General features: G+C 58.2%; 1 protein-coding gene across 13 annotated transcripts in view; it reads right to left on the bottom strand.

The window, feature by feature from the left end:
• Positions 1-12,684, bottom strand: part of KCP (kielin cysteine rich BMP regulator) — a 32,145-nt gene that overhangs the window by 12,611 nt on the left and 6,850 nt on the right. For 12 of the 13 annotated variants that reach the window (XM_032305039.1, XM_032305028.1, XM_032305029.1 and 9 more), the window contains 22 exons: positions 12,290-12,372; positions 9,835-9,928; positions 9,612-9,691; positions 9,442-9,535; positions 9,017-9,102; positions 8,862-8,943; positions 8,486-8,638; positions 8,277-8,383; positions 8,106-8,199; positions 7,251-7,424; positions 7,021-7,103; positions 6,831-6,924; positions 6,549-6,737; positions 6,087-6,257; positions 4,261-4,437; positions 3,521-3,606; positions 3,162-3,252; positions 2,950-3,032; positions 2,768-2,861; positions 1,765-1,938; positions 1,435-1,517; positions 677-797 (listed from right to left, as the gene is read on the bottom strand). In XM_032305039.1, the coding sequence (XP_032160930.1) occupies positions 677-797; positions 1,435-1,517; positions 1,765-1,938; positions 2,768-2,861; positions 2,950-3,032; positions 3,162-3,252; positions 3,521-3,606; positions 4,261-4,437; positions 6,087-6,257; positions 6,549-6,737; positions 6,831-6,924; positions 7,021-7,103; positions 7,251-7,424; positions 8,106-8,199; positions 8,277-8,383; positions 8,486-8,638; positions 8,862-8,943; positions 9,017-9,102; positions 9,442-9,535; positions 9,612-9,691; positions 9,835-9,928; positions 12,290-12,372 (2,493 nt within the window). Of the gene's footprint in view, positions 1-446; positions 589-676; positions 798-1,434; positions 1,518-1,764; positions 1,939-2,767; positions 2,862-2,949; positions 3,033-3,161; positions 3,253-3,520; positions 3,607-4,260; positions 4,438-6,086; positions 6,258-6,548; positions 6,738-6,830; positions 6,925-7,020; positions 7,104-7,250; positions 7,425-8,105; positions 8,200-8,276; positions 8,384-8,485; positions 8,639-8,861; positions 8,944-9,016; positions 9,103-9,441; positions 9,536-9,611; positions 9,692-9,834; positions 9,929-12,289; positions 12,373-12,684 lie in introns of all 13 variants that reach the window. The other variant, XR_004276840.1, reaches the window with a different exon arrangement.

Raw genomic sequence — 12,684 nt, 5'->3', positions numbered from 1 at the left:
ACTAGAGTGGAGCGCCTGGAAGTGGATAGGGCGTGGTTTCCTTAGCCTGAGGTCCCTAAGGACCATCAGGATGCCTCCCCGGCTCCCTCTGCTACTTCCTTTTATGTCTCCTGGCGAAAATGGCACAAGGAAGCCCAGAGAGCCAGGTAGGTACTCCAGGTTCTAATCCTGGCTTCAGCATTAGATTCAGCATTTTACAGATGAGAAAACAGAGGTTTTCTCATCTGTAAAAGGGAACAACAATACCTCTCACTGGGCAACCGAGAATTAAATGGGATACTGTTTATTCAAAGCACCATGTACAGTGTCTAGCATAATAATGTCAGTCCTCTTCTCCTTCCCTGAAGCACATCCTAGCAAGTGTTGGTAAGAACAACTCCCCACCTCTGTAGCCCCTCTGGTCTCCAGTTGGTGCTCTCAAGAAGCCAGAGGAGGGCAAGTCTCACCCCACAGCGCCACCTGCTGGGCAAGAGGCCCATAAACTGCGTGTGGCTGCAGTCAAGGATCCCCAGTTCTCCCTGGGGGCTGCCTGGCCAGTGCATGGGCTTCCGTAAGTCCATCAGACTCAAGAAAGGGTGAAGGCTGGGGCTGCTGAGGAGAGCAGGCTGGTTCTTCCAGTGTCACTCTGGGGGTGGCCGTCCTACCCTCTTTTTTACCCCCACATCCAGGGACTCACGGGCACAGGTGGGGCAGCAGTGCTGGGGCCCAGGGGGCAGGATCTGGCTGGTGGGACACCCCACCAGGCTGGGACACTGCCGTCGATGACACTGAATGCTGGGGGGTCCCTCAGGCTGCAGCTACAAAAATGAGTGAGCAAATGGGGTGGGTCCCAGGCCCTGGCAGCCGAGACACACCCTTTTCCCCTGGACTCCAGGCTCTTCCATCTGCCCGCTGCACCTCCCCCTGGATACGTCTTGGGCGATTAAACTCCCGTCTGCAGAGACTGACCGTCTCCCCAGGTTGCTTCTCACCCTGCGCCCTAACCCAGAGGTGATGTCCCCTTCTCTTGCCAGTTACTCAGGCCTGACCCTTGATGTGACCACGGATCCTCCCGCACTCTCATGCTATCCTCCCCGCTCCCTGCCAGGTCTCCAGACATGGGATGTCATATGTCTGCTCACCATTGCTTTCACATGGAATTCTCTAACATCCTCCCACAACCGCTTCCCAGGTATCTCCCCCTACCTCCCATACACACCCACACTACCCTCCAGCCAGGAGGGCCTTCCCACTGCCCCCAGCCCCACATCCCCACATCCCCACTCAGTGCCTGTCCCACCCACACTTCCTGGCCCCTCTTAGCTCTTCACTTCACCCCAAGTCCTGCCTCTCCTCCTGGCCACAGAGGCACGCACAATCCTCTCTCTGACCCTCATAGTGTTTGTGCCCCCCAGGGTCCAGGCTTCCCCACCCCTCAGCGTTGCCGTCACCCACCTCACAGATGCACACTTCACAGGGGTCTGTCCCAGGCTGGAAGCTCTCCCCTGGTTCATACTTGCGGCCCTTATGCTCACAGTCTGGGGCGGGGCGGGGTGGGGGGGGAGGGTAGGAGCAGAACAAGACCAGGGAGCCTTTAGGTTGGCAGGAACACCAGGGGGTGGGGTTCTCTCTCCCTGCAGTGACCCCCAGCTCCAGGGACTGGAGTGTGTGCAAGAATGGGGGCCACTTCTAGAACAGCCCGGCTCTGCTGCCCAGCCCCGGAGGGAGATGTGGACCAGGTGCTGCCTCCTTGCCTCCCCGACGCTGGCCCCAGGTTCCCAGTACCAGAGCATCGAGGGCAGCAGTCATTGAGCCCTTGGTGGGGCCGGGCGCAGGAGCTGACACACTGGAGGCGGGCACAGGTCACGACGCCATCATGACACATGCAGGAGGAGCAGGGGCTCTGGGGGTCCACCCAGCTACTGCCTTCAGGGTGCTCCTCCCCACCAGCCAGGCAGCCTGTGTCCCAGGTGGGCATGGGTGAGCTCAGAGTTCTGGTTCTGCCGGTATGCCCTTGTCCCCCCAACCCTGGGTGCTCGGCAGGGCATGTGGCTGCCAGGAGCGGGACCTTCAGGGAGCAGGTGAGAAGGTGGCCTGGGACAGAGCTCTTGTGTATGGTGGCGGGGAAGGACCCGGGCTGAGGGCCAGAACCTGGGTTCTTAATCCCATTCCATGTCTGCTTGCTTTCTAGACCAAGGGTTACAATGAATAGTAGACCAGTACCAGCAATGGCAGTTGGCATGCAGTAGGTGTGTAATAAGTGCATGCAGAAAGAATGAAAGGCTCCATCACTAAGCATATGCCCCAGGTTAACAATATGGAACCAGATGGCTAAGATGCAAATCCTGACTACCATTTATTTACTAGCTGCATGACTACAGACAAGTTATGTTTACCTCTCTGTACCTCAGTTTTCTCATCTGTAAAATGGGAATCATAACAGTACCTATCTGATAGTGCGTGGGTTAAATGAGATATGTGTCGAGTGCTGAGCTCAGATGGGATGTGCTCAGCAAATGTGAATCGTCGTTATGATGATGATGACCAGAGTGTGGTGAGGAAGGGGGCAGTTTTGAGGGGTAATGGTCTTGGCGGGCCAGGGGCAGGGAGAGGTAGGAAGAACTGAAGACCCGCAAGGAGGAGCACTCAAGAGCTAGGGTGTGAGAGGGCCAGGTGGTGTGGACAGGGAGGGGGTGGCCAGGGGAGAGCTAAGAGAGGGAGATGGGGTGGATACAGGGCATGGGGCCAGGGGCGAAACAAGGGGACAGCCCCATGGGACCAGGCATACCTCTGCATCGAGGGCAGCAGCTGCCCGGCTCCGTGACCTGGAGCGGGCAGGACAGAGGAGGGCATGGCAGCCGCGCACAGCTGACCCGGCCGGCCTGCAGGAGACGCCCTCTAGGCCAGGTGCCCCAGAGGCACTGTGGCCCTGTCCCCACCCTACCCCACTCTGCCCCCTCCCTACCATACCTGACACCGACACCACTCACAGCTGCCTGGGGGCCCCCCGAACTCTTCCCCGTCCTGGTGCTCCTGGCCCTGGGAGAAGCAGCCTGTGGGAAACACATTTCCTGGGTGAGGGGCTGTGCCAGCTCGCCCTGTCCAACCACAGGCCTGGCGGACAGAGGCGGGGGGGGGGGAGGGGGATGAGCAGGGAGCAGGGCATGTGGAAAGCAGCTCACTGTGGCAAACAGGGCAGAAGCAGGGTCCTGGAGAGGGATGGGGGCAGAGAGCTGGAGGACAGGGCTTCTTCCGGCACTGCACGGAACCTTCCTGAAGGAGAGAGGTCACACTGCCGCTTCTTGACTCCATGTCGTCACCACCTCCAAACAGGCTACACATTGCCCCAGGGTAGGGTGTCCCTACTGAGCCTGCCAGGCTCCAGCCCCCCTCCCTTGGCCCGGGAGACCCGAATCCAATCCTCTTCCACCAGATGGTACCCCTGGGAGACGGTGGGGTGGGTGGGCTGAAACAAGGTCTTCCTGGCCAGAGAGGAGGACTAAGCGATGAAAGGTTACAGGTTTCCAATAGGCCACCTCACCTGGCAGGTGCAGAGGGAACAGCCGGGGTCAAGCGGGTCAGGAAGGGTCTCTCCAGGGGCTGCAGTGACTCCATGATAGAGACATCCTGGCAGGGCAGGAAGCGCAGCCAAAGAGTGGCCATCAGCCCAGTCCCCCACGGCCTTGCGTGGCTGGGCCCGGGGACCTCTGCCATGGCTGGGGGAGACGGCAAGTGCGGCCTGCCATGGCCCGTGAGGGGATGGTGGGAGGACAGCCCCTGGCTAGCTGCAAGTGGGGACCCCCGCAGGTGTGAAGGGGGAGAGGACTAGAGCTGGGGTCAAAGATGGCGGGCAAGCTGCCGACTGTGGGGTCCGCGGGAAGACGAGGTGAGGCACGGGCACTCCTGGAAATGAAGGCTAGAGGTGGGCCGGGCTCAGTCAGGATCGTGGCCAAAAGAAGCCAGGAGGGAAGGAAGCTGCCTCTCATGACTGCTGACTCAAGGGCCTGGGAGCCATCGAATGGGTCCGAGTCTGGTAATGTGCCATTTTAGGAAGGCAGTGAGACAGTTTAAGAGCAGGAAGTTCTGGAAGCATGAGGCCCAGTTATTTGATGAGCACAACCGTGAGTCTTAGGGAATAGCAGGGACAGACAGGAGGGCACAGGCGTGGTTTGAGGAGAGCACAGCGTGTGGCTCTCTCAGGGGAGGGGTGATGGTGGCGAGGCCTGGTGATGGGGCCCCTGGGAGCCCCAGAAGGGGCAGGGAGGGCAGGTGCTGTCCTACCCTGGCAGGTCGGGCAACAGTGTCCAGCCGGAGTGAGTGGGTGGCTGCAGCCCAGGGGCTCGCAGGGCCGGTGGCCACATGTCACGAAGCCTCCGAGGCAAGTACACAGATTGCAGGGCTCTCGGGGATCTGGGAACTCCTGGCTGCTCAGGTAGGTCTCCCCCAGATACTCACAGCCTTTAAGAGAGGATGGCAATGGGGAGGGCAGAGGGTAGAAAGGGTAAGAGGTGAGCAGTGGTCCAGTTCCCTGCTTGGGCCTGAGCTGGGGTGAGGGGAGGGCTCGCGCCAGGCAGGGGAAGGGGGGCAGAGGGGTCTGGGGTGGGGGAACTGGCCCAAGGGCAGACTTCCTCCCGTTCAGCCTGCCGTCTAGTCTATCGGGAAAGACCCACACAGAATCTGTCCCCAGAGAGAAACACTCAGCAGGCCTCTGCCCAGCCAGAAGGCACCAACGTCCCCAAGCCGAGGAGAGCTGGAGAGAGCCCAAGATGGCTCAGGAGATGTGGTGCCAGCCCTCTGATTAATCAGGGACGAGAAGGGTGTCCCAGAGCGGTGGCAGCCTGACCCAAGCAGCTCTCCGACTCTTGCTGACCACCTTTTTTTAAAAAGAAGGGGCTCTTCAGGTCATAATGTATCAGTGTTGGCTCGTAAAATGCCCCCCTCCAGTGGGGGCATGTGGGAGGCTGTGCAGGTACGGGGACAGGGGGACATGGGAAACCTCTGTACCCTTCTCTCACTTTTGCTGTGAACCTAAAACTGCTGTAGAGAAAAAAATAGACTTAACAGGAAAAAAAAAAAAAAAAGAAAAAGAGGCGTGTCTGAGTCTCAAAGCCTTGGCAGGCAAGTGTCAGACTCAAATTTAATGTTTTATTTTTAACTGCATTAATATTTATGGTCACCTTCATTCCTGGCAAATCGAATTCATTTACAGTATGCTATAAAGACTCCTTTATAAAAAGATTTAAATTTAAAAGTTGATTTGAAAAAAGTTCATTGGGGTGCCTGGGTGGCTCAGTTGCTTAAGCATTTGTCTTTGCCTCAGGTCATGATCCTGGAATCCCTGGATCGAGCCCCGCAATGGGGGTGGGGGGGTGGGGGGGGTCCCTGCTCAGTGGGGAGTTTCCTTCTCCTCCTCCTTCTGCTCCTCCCTCCCACTAGTGTTCTTGCTCTCAAATAAATAGAATTAAAAAAAAAAAAGAAAAATAGTTACCTGAATAAAATTACAGGTGGTAGAGTGTCTGTAACAACATTGCTAAGATAGTACAAGGGTGACCAAAGACTGGGGAACTGGGTTTTGTTCAACCCTCTCTTGTTTACAGGAACTAAACTTAGAGTTACACTTAAAAATGGTTAAGGTAGGGGCACCTGGGTGGCTCAGTGGGTTAAAGCCTCTGCCTTTGGCTCAGGTTATGATCCTGGGGTCCCGGGATCGAGCCCCACATCAGGCTCTCTGCTCAGCAGGGAGCCTGCTTCCTCCTCTCTCTCTCTGCCTGCCTCTCTGCCTACTTGTGACCTCTGTCTGTCAAATAAATAAATAAAATCTTAAAAAAATATATGGTTAAGGTAGTGAATTTTACGTTATATGTATCTTACAAAAATGCACATTTTTAAAATGCATTTTTAATTTAAAAAAAAAAAAAGAGGTCGGAAGAGGTTATGTAACTCGTCCAGGGTCACACAGCCAAATGGCAGCAGTGGTAGGAGCAACTCCAGGTTTTAGTCCAGGGTTCATTATTACGTGATAGATGTTGTGGATCCACGGTGGGCAGTAAAGGTGATGCTGACCCGGCCCTCCCAGCCCCTCATACCCATAGTCCCCTGCCCCTCACCTTCACAGACAGGACAGCAGTCACCCCTGGCAGGAAAGGGGCACTGAGCAGGGGCACAGGCCCTGGGTTCGCAGCGGACGCTGCCCTCCCAGCAGAGGCAGACGTGGCACGCAGCACTGGGTGAGGGGAAGCGCTCCCCGCTGGCAAACTCCTTCCCCTGGTACAGGCAGCCTAGGGGGGCAGGCGAGGAGGGCAGGAGGGGAGGCCGTCTGCCAGGCCCACAGCCTCCCAGGCCCTGCGGACTGGGCACTGTCTCCCCAATACTTAGTGGGAACCAGGAGGTGGGAGGGCTGGGCTTGGAAGGAGGAGGATGCTGGGACCGCCCAGCGTCAGGGGCTGGAGAAAGGGTGCTGCGGACTAGAGGGCGCCAAGAGAGGGCGAGGGTCTGGGGCAGAGTGGGAAGGAGTGGGGTGGGGGGCGTGGGGGGAGGTGGTGGCACTGGGGGCGCCGCCGGGGCGTTACCATCGCAGGAGGGGCAGCAGGGTCCCTGGCGTGGGTGGGCGCAGGGCGCAGGTGGGCAGGGCAGCCGCTGGCAGGACACGGAGCCATAGAGGCAGAGGCAGCGGCGGCAGGGGTCTTCGGGCAGGGAGAAGTGCTCCAGGTGGCGGGCAGGGACCCCGCCCCCGGGCCGCGGGCAGCCTGAGGAGGCGGCTGAGCAAGAGAAGAGCGTGTCAGGGGTCCAGGGGGAGGCTGCGGAGCCTCCCCGCTCTCTCCCGGGCAGATCTGCCCAAGGGCCGCGCCTACCGGGGCACTGGGGGCAGCACTCGTCGGGCAGCAGGACCGGCTCTGGACAGGGCAGCGGAGGGCAGCGGCGGGCGAGGCACTGCACGCTGCCGCCCTGCAACAGGGGGGCCACGGCACAGGGCTGCTTAGCGGTGGCGGGCAGAGGAGATCCCCCTCCTTGGGACGCCTCCTCCCACAGGGACAGACTCACCAGACAGCGACACTGCCGGCAGGGGTCAGAGGGGTGGGGGAAGTCGGCTCCATTGGGGTACTCTTTCCCACCAAAGGCACAGCCTGGGGGAAGGGGTAGCTATAGTAACAGGAGGGGTCCTGCTCCTCCCTGGGTATGCTGCCCTTTCAGCCCTAAAAGCCCACAGATGGGACCAAGCCATCCCAGGAGACCACCCCCCACCCCCCCTTTCCCTATCCCCTCCACCTCACCATTGCAGTTGCTCTGGCAGCAGGGACCAGGCCGTGGGTGGGCACAGGGGGCAGGGGGGCAGGCCCGAGGCTGGCAACGGGCATGGCCTTCCCGACACTGGCACTCTTGGCAGGGGTCTTGGGGGTGGGAGAAGCTCTCTCCGTCCACAAATACTTGTTCCTCCAGGATGCAGTCTGAGCATGGGGGCAGGGGAAGGGGCACAGTAGGGGCTGACAGTTCTAGAGCTGCGCTGGCAGCCCATCGATCCTTGGAGTCCAGAGCCACTGAGGCAAGGCCAAGAGGAAGCCCCATGGAGAGAGTGGAGGAGGGGTCCATGTAGGCGGGTGTGGGTATCTCTCTGAGCACACCCTATGTGTGCGTGGGCACCCACACGTGTGTGTGTGTGTGTGTGTGTGTGTGTGTGTGTGTATTTGAGCCCATTTACCTGCCTCTGAGAGGGAAGAGCCCTGGAGCTCACGCATGCAAGTGTGTGTGTTTGTGAGACGCACCCTGGCACTGACCCTCCACCGGGGCAGATCCGGGGAACGTGGCACGCCAGCACCCAATCTCCGCATGCCAGACCCAAATGTTTGTGGCATGAACCTGCTTTATACAGAAAGACATGCAAATATACCTGACTGGTTGTGGGGGATAGGAAGAGGGCATACATAATGGGAGGGACGGGTCCTGGAGTAGCACAAAGGGAGAAACAATCTCTACTCTCCCTCCCGCCCATACTCTGTGAGTTCTAGAGAGTTCCAAGCTGGGTCCGGCTGGAAACAATTCCAAAGGTGGTTGCTTTCTAAGGTATCTGGTGAGCCCAGGGGGTCACGGGAGAGCTGGGTCTAGGGCCCCCAGGTGCAAGAAGCACATACCTGGGCACCTGGGACAGCACTGGCCGGGTCCACTCTGGGGCCTGGCACAAGTTGTGGGAGGGCAGTCAACCAAGGAGCACCTCACAGTCCCCTCCTGGGAGCAGGGGAGAGGGCAATGGGGGTGGGCCCCAGGAGGGGCTCAGCAGGGCAGCGGCGAACCCGGGGAGCTACCTCGCAGTAGCAGGTGTGGCAAGGACTATCTGCGTCTGTGAAGTTTTGCCCATTGGCATACACTTGGCCATGGTAGGTGCAGCTCTCACAGCTGGGGCAGCAAGAACCTGGGTGGGACAGACAGATCAGAGCCCAGCAAACTGGGGGTGGGGGGAGCTGGACAAAGCAGAGGGTGGGGGAAGAAAGCCAGACTGGTGTGGAGCACTCACCAGGGGGATGGGTAGGGTGCTGGCAGGGGGCTGGGGAGCAGAGCACAGTCCCACACATGGGCACGCCATCATGACAGGAGCAGGCCGTGCAGGGCTGACCATCAGGCTCCCACTGGACCCCCTCGGCAAACTCCTCTCCATCAAGCACACAGGCTACAGCAGAGTGGGGAGGGGGGCTGTCACCGGGGCAACTGGGATACCTCCAGCCATCCCTGACCCTCCCAGACCACAGGAACCTGGCTTTGCCCTCCCCATGGTGGTCTCTGAGCACACACCGGAATGGGAAATGGCCCCGGCAATCCCCCCTTCCATCTGCGGCGGCTGGAAGCAGCCCTTCTTAGAAGCTTTTCCTCCCTCGCCCCTTCCCCACACATACCTGGGCAGAGTTGGGAGCCAGAGGCAGGCAGTGCACAGGGGGCAACCGGGCACTCCTGCTCCTCACAGGAGACCTCGCCGGCCTAGGAGGGACGCTGGCTGAGGGTCCCCAAGGGCTGACTAAGATCTGGGGTGGGAGAGGGCTGGACTGGCTACCTGGCAGGAGCAGCGGATACAGCGCCCACTCTCTTGGAGTCTAAAGGTCTCCTCACTCTGATACTGGTGTCCCTGGTACTCACAGCCTGGACAGGAGGACAGGAGGACCGGGGGGTAGGGACAGAGCAGGAGGCTTACGGCGAAGCCGCACACCACCTGGAGGCATCCACCGACCACCCTGATGCGCCAGGCTCCCCCACCTCCAGGACCTTGGGCCCCACCCTGGGGCCCAGTTTGCCATGAGAAAGCGAGGTGAGAATGTGCCCCTCACCTGGGGTGACAGGACCTTAGGCTTTTCAAGGATTTCTCCTGTACTATAGTCCAAGGGGCTTCCTATAGGTTTGAACCCCTGTGCCCGGGCACCCCTGGAGCCTCCCTGGGGCCAGTGCTTGCCTCCCTCCAGGTGACTCAAGCCCCCAGCTCACCGTCACACACCGGGCAGCACTGCCCAGGGATCCTGCCTGGGTGTCTGCAGGGCACAGGAGGGCAGGGCAGAGGCTCGCACTGGATGCTCCCGTTCTGCCGATAGGGCCTGGTCAGCGTCCGAGAGGCAGGCCCGGGAGCCAGGCCCTCCCTGCCAGGCAGCCACACTCACAGCGCAACGGCAGTGCGAGCAGGGGTCTCCAGAGCCCACCGGCTCTCCGCGGCGGTACTCCCGCCCATTTAGGAAACAGCCTATTGGGGAAGACGGTGCCTCGGACCCTTCTCAGGAACGCTGCTCCCCCCGCTGCCCGTCCTGGCTGGCCTTCGTGGGAGACCACGCTGGGCCATCCGTGAGCTTTCTGCACCCCTGCACCAGGCGCCACTCACCGACTCACCATCGCACAGCGGGCAGCAGGTGCCTGGCAGGGGCCGCGCAGGGTATGGGCATAGGCTGGCACACTCTCTCTGGCGGCACTGAATGTGGCCCTCCTGGGAGGGGGCAATGGGGGGGCAGGGGAAGGTGCCGTTAGAGCTCCGTCAGGGGGCAGGAACAGCAATCAAGTCCCTGCGATCCACTTACTAAGCACTGTTATGGGTTGAACTGTGTCCCCCCAAATTCATATGTGGAAATCCTAACCCCTGGGACATCAGAATGTGGCCTATTTGGAAACAGGGTCGTTGCAGATGTGATTAGTTAAGATGAGGTCATACTGGAGTGGGGTGGTCGCTCCAGGAACTATGTCTTTGTAAAAAGGGGAAATTTGAACACACACATGTGCATGCACACAAACACACACCCACAAGGAGAGCAACCCAGGAAACCAATACAGATGTATAACCCATCACGTTACTGAAGCGTTCTGTGACTCAGTTTACCCATCTGAAAAAAGACAGTAATAGTTCTGTCCTCGGGTACCTGGGTGGCTCAGTTAAGTGTCTGCCTTCCGTTCAGGTCATGATGCCAGGGTCCTGAGATTGAGCTCTGCATCCGGCTCCCGGCTCAGCAGGGAGTCTGCCCCACCCCCCTGCTCGCTCTCGAGCATGTGCTCTCTCTCTCTCTCTCTTTCTCGCTCAAATAAACAAATAAAATCCTTAAAAAAACAATAGTCCTGTGCTCACAGCCTGTTATGGGAATGAAATGAGATGCCCAGCCTGGTGTGACACCCACCTCTGGGAGCTGGCAATCAAGCCACAGCTGTCGCTACTCCACCACAGCCCCTCCCAGACAGATCCCACCCCTTGAGCTCACACCTGCACCAGGGCTCCATACTGCCAGTCCCTTAAGTGGACAGCCAGTCACTCTTCTCACAGATGTTGGGGAGAGTGGTCCGTGTGAGCAGGGAGGGGGAGCACATGGTTACAGAGGGGGAGGCGCCAACCATTTCAGTTGCTGTAGTGAAATCCCATAGGCTGGGGGGCTTATGAACAGCGGAAATTTGGTTCTCATAGTTCCGGAGGCTGGGAAGTCCAAGAGCAAGTGCCAGAAGGGTCTGGTAAGGACCTGCTTCCAGGTTCCTAGACACCTGTCTTTTCACGGTGTCTTCATGTGGCTGAAGAGAGGAGGAGCTAACTCTCTGGGGTCCCTTCTATAAAGACACTAATCCCATTCATGAAGGTGCCACCCTCAGGACCTAAATAACTCCTAAAGGCCCCACCTCCTAATACCATTAGGATTCAATATAGGAATTTGGGGGGTGGGGACACAAACATTCAGTCTCTATCACCTGGAGTGTCTTTCCTCATTTCTCTCTGCTTCAATTCTACTCACCCTTTAAGACCTAAACCAACCCCTTCCATGATTTTCTAGATCTGTGCTGTCCAATAGAAGCATAATACAAGTCACAAGTCCCTTTAAATTCTCTAGTAGTTGGGGCACCTGGATGGCTCAGTAGGTTAAGCCTCTGTCCTTGGCTCAGGTCATGATCTCAGGGTCCGGGGATGGAGGCCCCCATTGGACTCTCTGCTCAGCGGAGAGCCTGCTTCCCCCCTCTTTCTCTGCCTGTCTCTCTACCTACTCGTGATCTCTCTCTCTCTCTCTCTGTCAAATAAATAAATGAGGGTGGCACCTTATTTGACAGAGATCACAGGCAGAGAGGCAGGCAGAGAGAGAGAAGGGGAAGCAGGCTCCCTGCTGAGCAGAGAGCCTGATGCGGGGCTCCATCCCAAGACCCTGAGATCATGACCTGAGCCGAAGGCAGAGGCTTAACCCACTGAACCACCCCGGCACACCAATAAATAAAATCTTTTAAAAAATTTCCTCTGGTGGTCAAATTTCAAAAAGTAGAAAGAAAGGGGAAAAAAGGGGGGGGAAATAAAAATAAAAAACGAAAATAGAAGCAGATAAAATGACTTTTTAAGATATTCTATTCAATTCAATCTATCCAACAGCTATTTCAAGATACAATCAACATAGAGTATTAATGATATATTTTATATTCCTTTCTTTCATACTAAGTCTTTAAAATCCCATGTGTATTTTATGCTCCAGCCCAAGTCAGATTGAATGGCCCCATTTCCAGGGCTCAGTGGCCACACGCATTAGGTCACAGACTGGACAGCCCAGTTCTCGATGTCTCTAGGAAATCTCCCTAGAACTGTTGCTGCCTTTCCTATCCTGCCCTGTCTCACTCCTGGAGCTTGCAAGTTCTTTGAGTTACTTCACAAATCCATGCTGCACACCTGCCGTGCTCAGAACTTGGCACGCAGACAGGCACAGCCCTGTCCCCCCGCCCCAAGTGCCCAGCATCAGGTCTTCTCCAACTGTCCCCTCCCAGTGCCTATGGGATGTGCTCAGTGAAATGAAAGAATGAACATGGTGGACCTGGGGTGTGGCGTAGCAGCAGGGCTTACCAGGCACTGGCAGATCCGGCAGGGGTCCCCAGGGGCAGTCCACTCTTGGCCGTGCTCCCAGTGAGAGCCACCTTCCGTGCAGCCTGGGGTGGGGGTGAAGATGGGCAGAAAGGAAGCCCGGTGGGAGCCAGCCTAGCTGCCGGCTCAGCCTGCCCCTACCGTCCTCCACAGGCCCCCTGGGGGCTCTCTCCTGAGCCCAAACCAGACTATGTCATGCCTTGGCCTAGACTCTTGGGGGCTCCCAAAGCCCAGACAGGGTAAAACCCAAGCTCCTTAGCCTGCCCTTCCAGGCCTCCCAGGACCCAGTGTGGCCACGCCCACCTCCCCCTGCTCTGGCTTGGGCGGCCCTCAGCTCTCACCACAGGCTTTGGCCATTGGTGCGTGCTTGCAGCTTC

This window comes from Mustela erminea, chromosome 11, assembly GCF_009829155.1.
Source record: "Mustela erminea isolate mMusErm1 chromosome 11, mMusErm1.Pri, whole genome shotgun sequence".
In the NCBI taxonomy this organism is placed as follows: Eukaryota; Metazoa; Chordata; class Mammalia; order Carnivora; family Mustelidae; genus Mustela; species Mustela erminea.
This window is presented reverse-complemented; position numbering and strand designations above follow the sequence as displayed.